At 43.1% G+C, this 18,629-nt stretch overlaps 1 protein-coding gene across 1 annotated transcript in view; it reads left to right on the top strand.

Annotated features, from left to right (window-relative positions):
• Positions 1-14,327: 14,327 nt before the first annotated feature.
• The window catches only part of EPHX2 (epoxide hydrolase 2), a 75,066-nt gene continuing 70,764 nt past the window's right edge, over positions 14,328-18,629 (top strand). The window contains exon 1 of the mRNA XM_069575916.1: positions 14,328-14,649. Coding sequence (XP_069432017.1) covers positions 14,549-14,649 — 101 coding nt within the window. The 5' untranslated portion in view covers positions 14,328-14,548. The remainder of the gene's footprint in view (positions 14,650-18,629) is intronic.

Below are 18,629 nucleotides of genomic sequence, written 5' to 3'. Positions count from 1 at the left end.
CTTGTTCTTGCCCCTCAGCCCATAAGGAAGCTCATCCTCTGTTCTAAATACACCCTTTGGGGTCTGCTCCCTGCTGTCTCATCTCCCATATATTGTTAAAAGCCAAGGACCCAGGATACTACTGCCAAGGTTTTGCTTCAGGTTCTGCTCCCTAAAAGCTGTATGGTTTTGGACAGGTCTCTGGTAGAGCTTTCTGTGCCTCAGTTTCCTCATGTGTAAAAGGGGGATGTGAATACTGGTTCCACTGAATAAGTGTGTAACGATGAGTAAATGAGTTAGTATAAATAAAGGTTTTAGAAAATGGAAATTATACATGATACATATATGTAAGTATGTAAATATACATGTGATACATATGTGTGATATCTACAAATATGGGAGCCCTGATGACTTAGTGGTAAAGAATCTGCCTGCAATGCAGGAGATACGGGCTCAATCCCTGGCTTGGAAAGATTCCCTGGTGAAGGGGATTGCAACCCACTCCAGGCTTCTTACCTGGAGAATCCCATGGACAGAGGAGCCTGGCGGGCTACAGTCCATGGGGTTGCAAAGAGTTGGACACGACTGAAATGACTAAGCACTCACACACACACATATGTAAATATATACTCTTATATATCATATTTGCAAATATAAGAGTATATATTTACATATGTGGAGATGATAGATTATCTTTTAACAAAAAGATAATAGCCCATAAAATACAAAAAATTTAACTACCCACATTCCCGCTATCCAGAATTAATGAAAGTTAATATTTTATCATGTGTACTTTCATATTGATATATATGGATATATATTTAACTCTGTGTGCATAGAGTTAAAGTATTAAAGGCATAAAGAGAGAAAGATTAAAGGAAGGAAGGAAAGGGGAAAATAATCATTGGTTGTATCAATCAGGGTTTTTGGTTTGAGCAATAAAAACATCTATTGATTAAGCGAAAGCAATTTTATTAAAGGGCAACAGGAAGTTCACAGGTGCATGTACAAAACGAGAGAACCCCGTTGGGGCACAGGTGAGAGCGAGGGAAATGCCTGCTGGAGTGGAGCCCGAGTCACAGGCCATCCCCTGCACAGTGGGGGCTGCTGCCACAGAACTGGATGTGAAGGCCTGCACCATCTGTCACTGGTTCTGTGTCACCGCTGTCCCTGGAAACCAGCCACTCCTGCTGCTGCCAGAATTGCTTCTCCTCTCTCCCTGCTTCTCTGTGTCACTGGCTCCCAAGACAAAGGCCAAGACAGATACATCTGATTAATCTTGTGCTGGTCAACTATCTGTATGAAGCCTGAGGAAGCAGGTATCTGGTGTTTCGAGCTTCTATGTGGAAGGTAGCCTCTGCCTCCTTTAAGGGGGGGAACTTTCACAGAATACAGTAACCTTCTGGTTGCAAACTTTCAAAGATGAGAACATGCATCTGGTTCCTGCAAGGAACCAGAACCTATGCCATCAACGTCAGGTGTGAGTGAAATCACAGTTTGCCCTCCATCTTCTATGACTGATGATCCTTCAGCTCTGCCATCTACCACCTCTCCCCCTGCCAGTCAGTAACTCTTCTTGCCTGTTCAGTTGATGCCAGCTTCTGTATGCCAGCTGTCGTACTGGACTACTGTACTTTTCAAGGTACTGTACTGATTAAAAATGATTAATGATTTAAATCTTTAATGATTAAAGATTAAAAATGTTTTATTTTTGTGTTTGTTTTTTTATGTATCATTTGTGTGAAAAGTATTATAAACCTATTACAGTACAGTACTATATAGCCAATTGTGTTAGTTGGGTACTCAGACTAACTTGTTGGATTTACAAGCAAATCGGACTTACGAATGCACTTTCAGAACAGAACTCATTTGTATGTAGGGGACTTAGTGTATTAGAAAGCAATTTAAATGCTGGGAAGCTCCCCCAAATCAAGCACTTTGGCTCTTACAATAAAAAAAAAAAAGTTGACACACCCAAGTTTCTTTCGTAATTACACTTTGAAATAATGCATACATCTACATATCCTGTTCTAAACTGTATACTCAGAATTTGTTTTAATCAGGAATGGTAAGAGATGCAGACATGTGAATGATTTCATGGAGGAAGACGTTTATACGCAGAGATCCCCAGAAGCAGGAATCATAGCATGTAAGGTAGGGCCACCTGGGGAAGCACATGGGCCAGACAGGGCAGAAAGGGCAGTGGAGAAAGCATGTCCCAGAGTGTACTGGAGTTTCTGTAGGAAACACAAGGCAGAACAGGGTAAGTAGCCTAGGACTGGAGGTTTGGGGTGTGACTGCATCTCCTCCCAGGTTTGTCCTTTGAACCTGCCTGCTGGGGCATGTGGGGACCCGACCCTTGTTCAAGTTCAGAGGCAGTGAGAGGTGGTTAGGGGAGGGAAGAAAGATGGCTTGCCCAGGATAAATCTTTCAGATGAAGAGGGGAAGGGAGTCGGGGGAATGAGTGAAATAGGTAAAGGACACTAAGAGGTATAACTCCCAGTTACAAAATAAGTGAGTCAGGCAAATGAAATATACAGTGGGGAATAGAGTCAATAGTACTGTGATAATTTGGTAGAATGACAGATGGTAGCTCGACTGTGGTGATCCCTTTTGTAGTGCATAGAAATAGCGAATCACTGTGTTGTGCGGATGGAATTAACAGGGTGTTGTAGGTCAATTATACTTCAACAAAAAAATTTTAAGATTAAAGAGTAAAAATCCTTAGGTGAGTTTGTTGCAAGAATTTTTGCTAAGGCAGAAACGAGCTCATCTGATAGAGGAAGAAAAATACATTTCCCTGACAAGGGAGGCTTCCTGGCATTTGTCCTGGGATCTTGCCCACGCCCCTGCTATAGATGCTATAAATTAAATTGACACAATAATTAGGCAAATCACAGGATCTAAACCCGAGTTTCAAGTTTACTCCTCTGATCAGTTATCTAGGTTCAGCCTCTCATTTTTAAATGTAGCTCTGACACATGTTTCTTCAAGCATTTCTCCTTTGAAGGGTGCATGATGCTAAGCATTCTCAGGAGAGAATTCTGGGGAGACACTGCAGGTGGAAGAGAGACAGGTTTCCTGCAATTCCCAGCACAGACAGGGTTGGGGTGCAGCTTGTAGTCTCAGCATGGCAATCACTTCTCTGCAGCTTTTTGAACATGAAAACCAGAGGCCTGTGTGGCCTTCACACAGAGCTGTCTGTGGCCAGGCAGTCACATATGAGGAAGACGACAGAAGAGAGTTTAGGGAGGAGGAGATCAGTTGAGATAACCAACAGGATGAATGTAGATGAAGAAGAGAACAGTCCCAAGGACTGACTTTTACCTTAGAAACCGGAAAAATGATGGGAAGGGGGGACTTCTCTAGTCGTCCAGTGGTTAAGACTTTACCTCCCAATGCAGAGTGTGCGGGTTGGATCCCTAGTTCGGGAGCTAAGATCCCACATGCTTCCTGGAAAAAAAAAAAAAAAATATATATATATATATATATATATATATATATATATATATATATATATAAAACAGAATAACAAATTCAATAAAAAGTTTAAAAATGGTCCACATCAAAAAACAAAACTATTTTTAAAAGAAAGGAAAAAATGATAGGAAACCCGCAAAGAACACTGTAACTGCTGCTGCTTAAGGCAGAGGGCCATGGCACCTGCATCACCTCTGACAGCTGTGGACCCCAGATGCTGCTGCTGCCCTGACACTGCCAACCAAAACCCTTTTCCTCTCTGCCTGTTCTCCTCACCAGCCCCTGTTGTATAGTCTGGGCTGGGTGCCTCTGATTTGCTGGGCTAAGCTCACTGACCTTCACCCCCGCCTCAAGGCAGGGAGCTGGGAAAGTGAGCACTTGGCAATTTTAGATGCTATGGTCAAGGTGGCACTTCCAAGATTCATAAGGTGGCTACATCTGGAGTGTGTGCTAAGCAGCTTTAGTTGTGTCCGATTCTGTGAGACCTCATGGACTGTAGCCCACCAGGCTCCTCTGTCTGTGGGATTTCCCAGGCAAGAATACTGCAGTGGGTTGCCATTTCCTCCTCCAGGGGATCTTCTAGACCCAGGGATCAAACCCATACCTTTTATGTCTCTTGCATTGGCACTAGCTACGACTTATGGGATTCTTATTTGCTACCATAGAGATTTCTCTTAGTCTTATAAGAAAAAGGGGCTTATTACAGGATATTGATAGCTCACAGACTCTCAGGGAGGATGAGAGAAGCAGGTGTGGAAACCACACAGCCAAAAGCAATGTAGTGACGGCAAATCATGCCAGCACAATGTTAACAAGGCCACCACTGCGCAGCAAGCAGGCCCAGGATTAGACTGGAGAAGCTCTGTCTCAGCTCCCCAGTGAATCTGAAGTGGGAGATAGATGGGCCCCTGGGCTGGACAGCTGGTGTTCATCAAGTGGAGGATCACCCAGACACTCCAAGGACAAAGCTAGAGGCAGAATTGAGCTCTGCTAAAGTGAAGGAATAAGATGACTGCTCCTGGAGTCAGGAAAACTCCCCTGCCCACACATACACAGGAAGGCTCCTTGGGGGTAAAAAAGGGAGGGGGTGCCAGCCCACAATAAGTGTGGACATGCACCCATAGTCCTCTGTGTGGGATCCATCTTAACAAAAAGTTGCATATAGATGTTTGGGAGGGCCCTAGGGAAAAAAAAAAAAAAACAACGAGATAATTGGCCAAAGGTAAACAAAAACCAGGAAGGACTGTCCTATACAAGAGATTTAAATCAGGAGGTCACGTCTGGGATCTAATGCCTAGTGATCTTGTTACTGAAAGGTATGTGGTGGGCCCAGCTGCTTGCCTCTCAAAAGCCAATGAACAGGCCAGGTTGGTGGAAAGGAAAGTTTGCTTTTTTTCAGATGCCAGCAACTGGTGGGGGAGAGGGGACACCTGTTTCAAGGCCGACTCCCCCAACCCCTCATGACAAGCAGGCCGTGACAGCTTTTGTGGACAGAGTGGCAGGAACAGCTTTTGTGGACATGCAGAAACAGCACAGTCAGCTCTAAGAGCCACCTTCAGATTGGTTGTCGGTGGTCTCACCAGCATCCTCTTGGTTGTTTTAGGTACACGACTCGATGGACATGAGTTTGAGTGAACTCCGGGAGTTCGTGATGGACAGGGAGGCCTGGCCTGCTGCGATTCATGGTGCCGCAAAGAGTCGGACACGACTGAGCGTCTGAACTGAACTGAACTGAATCTTCAGCTTCAGGGTCTATTTGTTACCATTTCTCTGTGGTCAGTTCACGGAATTGTGGCAGCTTATGTCATGGCTACAGTCTGGCCATCAAGCAAGTAACTTCTCCACCTGCTGTTTTAGTATCTATAAGACAGCTCATAGGACATGGCTCAGAATATTATCTGCAGCCCTTGAGAAAGAACGAAAGGTCCTTGACTATGTTTAATGACTCGTTATCATTATTTGGTCTCCTTTGACTATTTTCCTTTGTTTTCACATGTTCTCACGTCTCTGATTAAACTTATTCTTTGACTAAAGTTTTCCAGACAAAATGCAGGCAGAGGACTTGGTAGGACAAGGACCATATTGTCCTGCTCTGTTTCAATTTGAGATAGAGGGGATGTAATAATAATAGAAATAAAGTGTCCAATAAATGTAATGCACTTGAATTATCCTGAAATCATCCCCTCTGCCACCGCCGGATCTGAGGAAAAACTATCTTCCACAAAACTGGTCCCTACTGCCAAAAAATGTTGGGGACTGCTGATTTAAATCACCTCTTTAATATGTTCCTCATTCAGGACACCTGTGCTCCTCCCTGGGTGTATATTTCTGTCTCACTTCTGCTTTAAATAAACAAACTGTTTCTCTGTGTGCTCTCCTACATATTATGCTGTGTCTCTAATAATAAACTTTGCAAATGTTTGTAGAGTTTTTGCCTCCTTGAAACGTTCTTGCTTTCAAACCGGGAAAGAGCCAGGGCCACTTGGCTTCGTCCAAAGATGGAGAAGCTCTACACAGTCAGCAAAAACAAGACCGGGAGTGGCTGACTGAGGCTCAGATCATGAACTCCTTATTGCCAAATTCAGACCGAAATTGAAGAAAGTGGAGAAAACCACTAGACCACTCAGGGATGACCTAAATCAAATCCCTTATGACTATACAGTGGAGGTGAGAAATAGATTTAAGGGACTAGATCTGATAGACAGAGTGCCTGATGAACTATGGATGGAGGTTCATGACATTGTACAGGAGACAGTGATCAAAACCATCCCCAAGAAAAAGAAATGCAAAAAAGGAAAATGGCTGTCTGAGGAGGCCTTACAAATAGCTGTGAAAAGAAGAGAGGCAAAAAGCAAAGGAGAAAAGGAAAGATACACCCACTTGAATGCAGAGTTCCAAAGAATATCAAGGAGAGATAACAAAGCCTTCCTCAGTGATCAATGCAAAGAAACAGAGGGAAACAATAGAATGGGAAAGACTAGAGATCTCTTCAAGAAAATTAGAGATACCAAGGGAACATTTCATGCAAAGATGGGCTCGATAAAGGACAGAAATGGTATGGACCTAACAGAAGCAGAACATATTAAGAAGAGGTGGCAAGAATACACAGAAGAACTGTACAAAACAGATCTTCACAACCGAGATAATCACGATGGTGTGATCACTCACCTACAGCCAGACATCCTAGAACGGGAAGTCAAGTGGGCCCTAGGAAGCATCACTACAAACAAAGCTCGTGGAGGTGATGGAATTTCAGTTGAGCTATTTCAAATCCTGAAAGATGATGCTGTGAAAGTGCTGCACTCAATATGCCAGCAAATTTGGAAAACTCAGCAGTGGCCACAGGACTGGAAATGGTCAGTTTTCATTCCAATCCCAAAGAAAGGCAATGCCAAAGAATGTTCAAACTACCACACAATTGCACTCATCTCTCATGCTAGTAAGGTGATGCTTAAAATTCTCCAAGCCAGGCTTCAGCAATACGTGAACCATGAACTTCCAGATGTTCAAGCTGGTTTTCCAAAAGGCAGAGGAACCAGATCAAATTGCCAACATCCAGTGGATCATCGAAAAAGCAAGAGAGTTCCAGAAAAATATCTATTTCTGCTTTATTGACTATGCCAAAGCCTTTGACTGGGTGGATTACAATAAACAGTGGGAAATTCTGAAAGAGATGGGAATACCAGACCACCTAACCTGCCTCTTGAGAAAACCTGTATGCAGGTCAGGAAGCAACAGTTAGAACTGGACGTGGAACAACAGACTGGTTCCAAATAGGAAAAGGAGTACATCAAGGCTGTATATTGTCACCCTGCTTATTTAACTTCTATGCAGAGTACATCATGAGAAGCACTGGGCTGGAAGAAGCACAAGCTGGAATCAAGATTGCTGGGAGAAATATCAATAACCTCAGATATGCAGATGACACCACCCTTATGGCAGAAAGTGAAGAGGAACTAAAAAGCCTCTTGATGAAAGTGAAAGAGGAGAGTGAAAACGTTGACTTAAAGCTCAACATTCAGAAAACGAAGATCATGGCATGCGGTCCCATCACCTCATGGAAAATAGATGGGGAAACAGTGGAAACAGTGGCTGATTTTATTTTTCTGGGCTCCAAAATCACTGCAGATTGTGATTGGAGCCATGAAATTAAAAGACGCTTATACTCCTTGGAAGAAAAGTTATGACCAACCTAGACAGCATATTAAAAAGCAGAGACATTAGTTTGCCAACAAAGGTCCGTCTAGTCAAGGCTATGGTTTTTCCAGTGGTCATGTATGGATGCGAGAGTTGGACTATAAAGAAAGCTGAGCACCGAAGAATTGATGCTTTTGAACTGTGGTGTTGGAGAAGACTCTTGAGAGTCCCTTGGACTGCAAGGAGATCCAACCAGTCCATCCTAAAGGAAATGAGTCCTGGGTGTTCACTGGAGGGACTAATATTGAAGCTGAAACTCCAATACTTAGGCCACCTGATGCGAAGAGCTGACTCGTTTTTTAAAACCCTGATGCTGGCAAAGATTGAGGGCAGGAGGAGAAGGGGACGACAGAGGATGAGATGGTTGGATGGCATCACTGACTCAATGGACATGGTTTTGAGTGGACTCTGGAAGTTGGTGATGGACAGGGAGGGCTGGCGTGCTGTGGTTCATGGGGTCGCAAAGAGTCAGACACGACTGAGCGACTGAACTGAACTGAACTGAACTGAACTTCTAGCTTCTAGCCCCTGGCAGTCTAGTGGCTAAGATTTCTGGTTTTCATCCAGGTTGCTGCTACTGCTGCTAAGTTGCTTCAGTCATATCCAACTCTGTGAGACCCCACAGATGGCAACCCACCAGGCTCCCCCGTCCCTGGGATTCTCCAAGCAAGAACACTGGAATGAGGTTAACATATATGTAAAACAGGACAACCACAAATCAAAAATATACAACAAATTCACAAAAACCAAAATGAAGAGAACATAAGCATAAAATAAAAGGAAATAAAACAAAAAAAAGAAAGAAAAAGGAAAATGGAACAAAGAACCAATTGGAAAACAAGGTTTAAAATGGCAATAAATATATATGTATCATTAATTACCTAAATGTCAATGAAGTGACTGCTCCAATCAAAAGACATTAAGTAGCAGACTGGATAAAAAACCAAGAGCTTTGCTGCCTGAAAGAGACTTACCTTAGGGCAAAGGACACACACAGACTGAGAGTGAGAGGACTGAGAAAGACATTTCAGGCAAACGGAGATGCAAGAAAAGGGGAGTCAGTATTCGTATCAGACACAACAGACTTAAAGGTTACCCAGGTTCAATTCCTGGGCAGGAAGTTAAAAATCTCTCTTCAGGACCACTCACAGCTATCTCTCCAAGGTCAAAGCTAGATGTTTCTGCCACTGCCAAGGCTGGAAACAAGTTCCACCTCACACGGCTGTCACTTCAGATTGCTCATTCCCTTACCCAACAGGCGAGCACATTGACTGGCACCACCCAAATCATGTGATCAGTAGGACAGCCTGACTAATGTGGTGTTTGTGTAAAATTCAAAATGTGAGAGATATCAAAATAGAGAGATGTTTGAAGAACATTGCGCATCTCTGACTGACAGATGTCCACTTTGGGGCAGAATTTTCTAAAGGTAGCAAGAGTTTATAGGCGTTGCTGCTGCTGCTGCTGCTGCTAAGTCACTTCAGTCGTGTCCGATTCTGTGCGACCCCATAGACGGCAGCCCACCAGGCTCTGCCATCTCTGGGATTCTCCAGGCAAGAACACTGGAGTGGGTTGCCATTTGGCAGCCCAAAAACTGACAGAAAAAACAACTTAAATTTTAAAAAAAAGTCTGGCAACTTTCAGAATGCAAGCTTTACACTTCTATTAAGCTTATTTTTATTATTTTACTCTTTTTGATACTACTATAAATGGAATTGTTTTTTACATTTTGTTTTCATATTTTTCACTGCTAGTGTATAGAAATACCGTTGACTATTTTATATTGACCCTATGTCCTGCAACTTGCTCAGCTTACTAGTTCTAGCAATTTTTAGTGGATTCCTTAGGATTTTCTATTTTTAAGAACATGTCTTCTGAAAATAAAGACAGTTATATTTCTTGCTTTAAAAAAAAAAGTAGCTAACATCACTATTCCCAGTCTCATTTTTCTCATTGCCCCACAAGCAACTGGCAACTCCTTAATTCATCATTACACTAAAAATGGAAACTTTTTGTTCCTATTTTTGGTCTGTTTTATTTCCCAGTGGATCCCAAGTGCTGAGAAAGTACCTGGCACACAGCAGGTACTTGATACGTATTTGTTGAATGAATAAAAGAAATTTATTTGCTGCACTGAATAAAGACCAACCTTCATGTGAAATGAGGGCTTAGAAAACACTTGAGACAATTTTGAGCTTGATTCAAACACCTACAGCAGGAGAAGCAGCGCTGTGAACCTCTCTCTCAACTATTAGGAATTAAACAGAGTTTTAAAATAGGGTTGGAGGATTTCCCTGGTGGTCCAGTTGTTGAGAATCATCCTGCCAGTGCAGGGGCAGTGGATTCAATCCCTGGTCCACGAATATCCCACATGTCATGGAGTAACTAAGCCCATGCACCACAACTATTGAGCCTGTGCTCTAAAGCCCTAAAACCACAAATGCTGAGCCTACAGACCACAACTACTGAAGCCTGTGGGCCTAGAGCCCGTATTCCACAACAAGAGAAGCCACCACGATGAGACGCCTGCACACCACAATGATGAGTAGCCCCTGATGACTGCAGTGAAGACCTACTGCAGCCAAAACTAAATAAAAATAAATACGTCTTTAAAATAGGGTCGGAAGACCAATGTCTGGCAGGAGGTGGGGAAGGGGTTGCAGGGGCAGAAAATCCAAAATAAAATCTGATAGGCTTATTACAAGTTGAGTGATTGATAGCAGGTGTAATTTCTGAATTTTCACTACTACACTGGCCATGTTTTATGATTCCAGTGCTATCACCTCAAACATATTTATAAATATTAAGATTTGTAGACATAAGAGTTAGGATTTACATCTCAAAAAGGTATACCATTTCCATTGTCCAGCTGAGTGAACTCACATCTTCCTATATCTTGTGTGGCAGAAAACAGAGGGGGACAATGACCTATGAGAAAAAGTGGAACACAGAGAAATGCAATTGAGACCTCTCATCTGTCCCTAAGTAATTCATCCAGGAAGTCCTGTAACTCACAAGGTATTATAAAATAGTCCAGATCAAATCACTCTCCTAGTTTACAGCCCTGGAATAAAAAAGGGGTCACAATTTCATCTTCAGCAAAGATGATTCCCATCTAAAGTGGGGTCTCATATTCTAACTTTCTTATTTTTTTTCTCAAAGGGGGGATTTATAAAATCTAATTCTGTTGATGTGACCTTCCTCTTCACTTTACTGTATTTCACAAACACATATATGTATTCCTAAACAGTACTGCATCAGTCAGGCAACAGAAATCACTCTAGTTAATTTAAATAGCAAGAGATTGAATACAGGAAATTAGGAACCTGTAGAATCTTTGGGGGAAAAATGGCAGAATGAGCTCCAGACAGGGCCTTTAAGAAAGCAATAGCATATGATATTCCTCTTTCTCTGTCTGAACTACTTCATTCAGTATAACAATCTCTAGGCCCATCCACATTGCTACATATGGCATTATTTCATTCTTTCTACAGCTGAGTAATATTCCATTGCAATGTGAAACAAAATATTTCCTGCCATATTGGTGGATAAGAAATGTCACAGCTATCCATGATCCTGCCCCTCCAAATGTGAGTTTCTGAACCATGTTGACAAGTGCTCAAGTTCCTACATGAGGAACATAAGGATTTTATAATCATCAGTGATTATAGCAATCCAGTGTGAACTGCAAGGTCTTAAGGAAATTCAAGAAAGAGAAAAATATCTCTGTGCAGGATGCTGGCCCCAGATAGCTGAGATGCATATGAAAGGAATGACTTCAATAATCCCATACTCTTGCATCTTTCCATGCATAGAAGAATGCTAAATTCCTTAACTTGATATCTGGTTTTCCTTACTTCACAATAATCTTTGATGTTCAGACTGCCTGCTCCCTATGTTGCAAACTTGTATGTAGCCTGATTCCCTCTCCTGCCTCTTCAGAGCAGTTTTCTCATGGCTGCTGAAATGATATCTCCCAGGCTTGGAGTCCTTAACATCCCCACCAAATAAAATAACTCTGCTTTCAGGTTGTGATTAATTTTTTAGTCGACGGTATATATGTACCATATCTTCTTTATCCACTCCTCCGTCGATGGACATTTAGGTTGCTTCCATGTCTGGGCTATTAACTTTAGGGTGCATGTATACTTTCAGACATGTTTTTCTGCAGATGTATGCCCAGGAGTGAGCTTACAGGATCATATAAATGGGAAAAGAATTTGAATAAGGATACACGTATCAGTTATACAATATGTATAGCTGAATCACTTCTCTGTACATCTGAAACTATCACAACATTGTTAATCAACTCTGATAAATTGCATATGTTGTCACTCAAATGTTCATGGTTAATTAATTTATAAAAGGATTATTAATAAAAAAGATTTTATTTACTTAAAAGAAAAAAAGACTCCCAGAAAAACACCACCACTGAACTGGAAGCTGTCACCTCTGCCCCAATTAGCCAGCCTCTACTGGGATTAAGTTCAAGGACACACTTAGCTGGGAACCAGGGATATGTAAGCCACTCTGAGTTTTTTAGATTGAGCAACTGCCTGAATGGAAATACCCTTTAGTAAGACCTGGAGCAGACTTGGGAGGCGTGAATGCAGCAAGAACTTTGTTTCAATCATGAGAAATTCAAGTTGCCTATGAGATATTCATGAGGAGGTATTGAGTAGGAAATTGCATGTGCATATGTGGAGACCACAGAGAAGTCTAAATTGTAGCTTTCAATTTAAGAGGTTTTAAACTACATAAGTCAGGCAGCCATTTTCTTTCTTTTTTTTTTGACTCAATTTTACTTTTGAGATCACCAACTTTTTAAAAAAATTTTTCTGATGTGGATCACTTTTAAAATCTTTTAGTGAATTTATGACAGTATTGCTTCTATTTTATGTTTTGATTTTATGGCCCCAGGCTTCCTGACCAGGGATGGAACCTACACCCCCTGCATTGGGAGGTGAAGTCTTAAGCACTGGACCATCAGGGAAGTCCCTAAGTTCATCAACTTCTTGAGTGACTTTATTCACTTTAACTCTGGCTCAGTCTTCAAACCTAGGGTCTTTGAGCATGCATCCTAAGTTGCTTCATTTGTATCCAATTCTTTGCAACCCTCCCTGTGGACTGTAGGCCCCCAAGCTCCTCTGTCCATGGGATTCTCTAGGCAAGCATACTGGAGTGAGTTGCTATGCCTGCCTCCACGGAATCTTTCCAACCCAAGGATTGAACCCACATCTCAGCAAGTTGGAACATTAGGCCAGGAATATGCTTTAACTCACAGAATTTACTACAAAGGCACAGAGAATCCAACAACCCATTAGTAAGCACAGCTCAGACACTCCTAAGGTTTAGGTTTTCCAAAAACACAAATGAGCCAAGAGTTTAGTTTAAAATGAAGTTCAAACATTTTAAGGCAGCATTAGCACAAAAAGAATGTACAAAGGAGTAATCATAGTTCAAATGTATGTCTTTTGTAGGAATTCAACCCTGAGTAAAAAACTCATTGGAAGGACTGATGCTGAAGCTGAAGTTCCAATACTTTGGCCACCTGATGCAAAGAACTGACTCATTCGAAAAGACCCTGATGCTAAATATTGAAGGCAAAAGGAGAAGGGGGAGGCAGAGGATGAGATGGTTAGACAGCAACACTGACTCAGTGGACATGAATTTGAGCAAACTCCAAGAGATCATGAAGGACAGAGAAGCCTGGCGTGCTGCAGTCCACGGGGTCGCAAAGGGTTTAAGACAGGACTGAGTGACTGAACAACAATGTCTTCTAAACCTCATTCCACAAGAGGCTGGGGTGGATGTATTGCGGGTTGGCATACCATACTTGGGGCATTCTATTTTATTCCAGAATTACATTTTGCCTTGACAAACAAGTGTGACTAGAGGCACATGGTCAGGATAGTGAGGAATCTGTATGTACTGAATCTAGAAAATAAGGGACACAAATCTATTATTTTCCTAGATATTCCAACTGAGATGAATACCGAAGATCCAAATATTGAATGAAGAAAGATTTGGCAACACACACACACACACACACACACACAGAGTCTCTCTCTCTCTCTCTTTCTCTCTCAAAGGTTCTGTGGCCTCTGGCTTTTTCTCAGGTCCCCATCTTTGCCCAGACTGGAAATTCTGGCAAGTACACTTTAAAGCCTGTTAGCCCATTCCCTGGCCTGGGTCCATCTCTTCAAGCAGCCACTGCTCCGGCCTGAGGCTACTTGTTGTTTAGTCGCTCAGTCAAGTTCAATTCTTTTGTAACCGCATGGATTGTAGCCCACCAGGCTCCTCTGTCCATGAGATTCTCCAGGCAAGAATACTGGAGTGGGTTGCCATTTCCTTTTCCAGGGGATCTTCTTAGGAATTTCGTTTTGGGGACAGAAGATGATGCATTCAGAAGCGAGATTCCAGCCGCAGATCCAGGCGCCAGGAGGCAAGGAGATGGAATCCGGGCCTCGGACGGTGCGGGTACATCAAAGGAGACCTCATGGGACCTCCTGGCGACCCCAGCGGGGACCAGGACAGGAGCCGGGCGGAGATGGGTGGCGACCAAGTCTGGCACGGGGGAGCGTGGCTGAGGCGGGGCAGGGGGCGTGTTGGAGGCGCAGGGGCGGGGCCGGGATCAGGGGATGGGGCGGAGGTGGGTCGCGGTCGAATCTGGTACAGTGGGGCATGGCAGAGGCCGGGGCAGGGGCGGGGCCGGGGTCAGGGCAGGGGGCGGGGCGGAGGTGTGTCCAGTCTGAAGGCAGGGGGTGGGGCCGAGGCTCGGGCTGGGGCGGGGCCGAGCTCGACTTTGGTGTCCTTTGCGGCCCGCTGCTCCAGTCTGGCCGCTCGGTTTTCGTGCATCTTGCTTCGCTTGGTTTCTGGTTGAAAGATCGCCATGGCTCTGCGTGCGGCCGTGTTCGACCTGGTCGGGGTCCTGACTCAGCCCTCGGTCACCAGTTTCTGGGATCGCGCCGAGGAGGAGCTGGCGCTGCCCAGGTAAGGGACCCCGCGTCGCTGCCAGTGCTCAGAAGCCTGCGTGGGTTGGTCCGGGCGGCTGGGGCGCCACTCCTTGGAGAAGTTGCTTTTCGAGACTCGCAGTTCTGATTTCAGATTGCTTGCTGTAGGGAGAGAGCGCTGGGTGAAAGGTTAGAACAATTACTCGGCCCTCAAATACCACTCTATGTAAGTAGATCCACTGTCTTTCTATTTTCTTTTTTACTTTATTTTACTTTACAATACTGTATTGGTTTTGCCAAACGTCAACATGAGTCCGCCACGGGTGTACATGTTGAGTGTGTAAAGCTCTCTAAGGATTCCAGTGGCACCCCACTCCAGAAATCCAATGAACGGCGGAGCCTAGTAGGCTACAGACCCTGGGGTCTCGAAGAGCCGGACACGACTGAGCGACTTCACTTTCACTTTCATGCACTGGAGAAGGATGTAGCAACCCACTCCAGTATTCTTGCCTGGAGAATCCCAGGGATGGGAGCCTGGTGGGCTACCGTCTATGGGGTCGCACAGAGTCGGACACGACTGACGTGACTTAGCATCAGCAGAAGGACTCCAAAATTGACCTTTATATTGAAATCTTTTCTTAAAGTCAGAGAAATTACTCCCTGAGGTGTCTGCTGCCCACTTACTTCTCTGTAATGGAATGAGCTCGGCCTTTCCTTGTGGCTCAGCTGGTAAAGAATCTGTCCGCAATGAGGGAGACCCGGGTTCGATACCTCGGTTGGGAAGATCCCCTGGAGAAGGGAAAGGCTACCCGCTCCAGCATTCTGACGTAGAGAATTCGATGGACTTTATAGTCCATGAGGTCGCAAAGACTCGGACACGACTGAGAGACCTTCACTTCACTTAGAGAGCTGCGCTGAAGGTTTCTAGAGGAAGAGCTCCTGTGCCTGTACAATGTTAACAGCAAAGCAGAAACGGCCCCCAAACCTAACCACTGGAAAACGGTCAACTAGGAAGCATAACCAGTAACCACAAGGTTCAGGATGAGATTTCAGTGACATCAGAAAGTATCTGTTATAATAAGTGTAGAAAAACAAACCCTCCGAAATGTACAACTCTTTATACAGCTTGGAAACTATGGAAAAACAGCTACATGTTGAAGATGCCTGAAAGAAATGTTCCAAAATATCCTTGTGTCTGCACCAATTTACAATCCAGTCAATAGTGCAGGCAGGTTTCTCATTCTCCACATCCTTGGCAAACATGTTACTGCTTGTCTTTTGATAATAGCCATTCTAACAGATGTGAGGTGGTATCTCACTGTAGTTTTGATTGCCTTTCCTTGAAGTCCCTTTAACCATGGTATGGTTTCACTTTTTTTAAGCCTGTAAGTTGTATTATTATTTTTTTTTAAAGACATAAAAGGAGAGTAAGGTGTGTCATATGTTTATACCTGTGACCTTATCAGTGGGGGAGAGAACATGACTTGTGAATGTACAAGTCACAAGAATACTTGTCAGTATACCAGTGCATATACTTGAGAGTATATCTGTGAGTACACAGGTCACAGGTAGTCAAGTTTACAAATGTACAAAATTTCAGAGTCCAGAGTGCTAACCATTACACAATGGAACCCACAAATGTACAAAATTTCAAACAGCACTGAACTTTGAGTCTGACCCAGGTTAAAATCTCAGTTCTAACACTTAGCGTTGGGCCACCTTGCTTAACCTTACTTATTCAACTCAACTGACACCTTAGTCTTAAAATACCTCCCCTCAAATTTCTGTATGGGTTAGATTAGATGACATGTAAAATAGGCAGGCCACTATGTTCCTGATCCAGTTTTTATTTATTCGGTTCTCAGGCACAGGGAGAGCGATGTACTGGGATGTTCTGTTCAGCCAGTGTGGCACTGACTCACACACTATCTCCGTGACCATGGTGAGGATTGTTCCCAGTCGTCACAGAGCGGTATAGCAAAGCCAGCTGACCCCGGAAGTCAGAGTCCACGACTTTGAACTTATTAGCCTGTGGACAGAAAATAGAAGTGCCTCTTCACTTTTTCTTGTTCCTCTCCACATCCCAGACATCATCATGCTGCTAAGTCGCTTCAGTCGTGTCCAACTCTGTGCAACCCCATAGACGGCAGCCCACCAGGCTCCCCCTTCCCTGGGATTCTCCAGGCAAGAACACTGGAGTGGGTTGCCATTTCCTTCCCCAATGCATGAAAGTGAAAAGTGAAAGTGAAGTCACTCAGTCATGTCCGACCCTCAGCAACCCCGTGGACTGCAGCCTTCCAGGCTCCTCTGTCCATGGGATTTTCCAGGCAAGAGTATTGGAGTGAGGTGCCATTGCCTTCTCCGGACATCATCATAGTTGATACATAAATCATTTAGGCAAAACCCAGGGTTTCATTTGTTTATTTATTTGATAATCTTTTGGCAGCAAAATCTGACCTGGCTTCATTTGGTGGCAAGTCTTATCTGAACAAGCATGAGGTTATTTATCACCATTATCTCTCCTACTACTGTAAATAATCACATGTGCATGTGGCGTGTGTTCTCAGTCATGTCTGACTCTTTTGTGACCCCATGGACTGTAGCCCATCAAGCTCCTCTGTCCATGGGATTCTCCAGGTGAGAATACTTCAGTGGGTTGCCATATCCTCCTCCAGGGGATCTTCCCAGTCCAGGGATTAAACCAGCATCTCCTGCTTCTTCTTCATTGGCAGGTGGATTCTTTACCACTTGATCCCCCTGGGAAACCTCAAATAGTCACACCTTTCACTATAAATATATTCATGAGTTTGATTACACAGGCTGCCTCAGGCCCTCCTGGAGATGTTACTTAATATATGGTATATCCCCCATTTTACCTTTACAGTATGAAAAATGCAGACACATTTATGAATACATTGGTTAGTAGGTAGGTAGGTTGGTAGACAGGTAGGTTTAAAACAAACAGTAGAATTCTAGTACATGTATTGTTCTAGGTTTTAACTTTTTATTTAATTTTAACCATTTTATTTCATTCAACACTTGGATGTCTTTTTGTTTACACAGACCTACTTTTCTCTTTTTAACCACTGCATAGTATTCCACAATATGGAAGTTCCATAATTTATTTAACCATTTTCCCCTGTTGGCGGACATTTATTTGTTAGTGGTCACTATTGCAAATAATGTCACTGTCATATTTCCATAGGGTAGTTTTCTTTTTTTTTTTTTTATAGGGTAGTTTTCTAAAAGTGGAGTTGCCAAGTAAAAGCAAGTAGTATTTACATTTAAAATATCGACTGATTCTGCCAAGCTATTCTCCAAAAAATGCTGTACCTGCCCTGACTATGCTTGAGTAGGCCAGCCCAGATCCTCCCTAAGGTGGAGATGACTCTCTTGAACTTTTGCCAGACATAGAGGGAAAAACATTATCCTGTATCAGTCTGCATTTTCCTCTCTGCTATTCATTTTTATTGGTCATCTGTATTTTTTTTCCCTTGGTATTTACCTTTTTATACCATTTGCCCATTTTTGCATTTGATTGTCACTTTCTTCTTGATTTCTAGGAACTTTTGATTTCTACCATGATGTTTTATGTTTTTTATTTACCATCTCTTCTGCTACTTCTTTTTTTAAAAAATATTTATTTATTTGATTATGCCATGGCATGTGGGATCTAGTTACCTGACCAGGGATTGAACCCGGCCCCTAGCAGTAAAAGCTTGGAGTCCTAACCACTGGACTACCAGGGAGTTCCTGAAATTGTTTTTTTAAAAAAATCTTTTAAGACTATTTTTTGTGTAATTTCAGTGGTATTTTAGACAGAGAAAGAAACAGATAAGTGCCCAGAGTGGTGTCTTAGTACAATCCCCTCTTTCAATAGCATCAAGTTTGCAAAGAACAAAGCTCTTGATTTAGGAGTCTTAAGAACTGCAATTCAGGAAAAACAAATTTGGGTAAAACCGAGAGTGTTTTGGGGAAGAGAAAGAGTCAAGAGCTTATTAAGGCAAAAGCCACGAGGCT

Source organism: Ovis canadensis, chromosome 2, assembly GCF_042477335.2.
Source record: "Ovis canadensis isolate MfBH-ARS-UI-01 breed Bighorn chromosome 2, ARS-UI_OviCan_v2, whole genome shotgun sequence".
Classification (NCBI taxonomy): Eukaryota; Metazoa; Chordata; class Mammalia; order Artiodactyla; family Bovidae; genus Ovis; species Ovis canadensis.
Note: the sequence above shows the minus strand (reverse complement) of the source record. Positions and strands in the feature narration are given on the sequence as shown.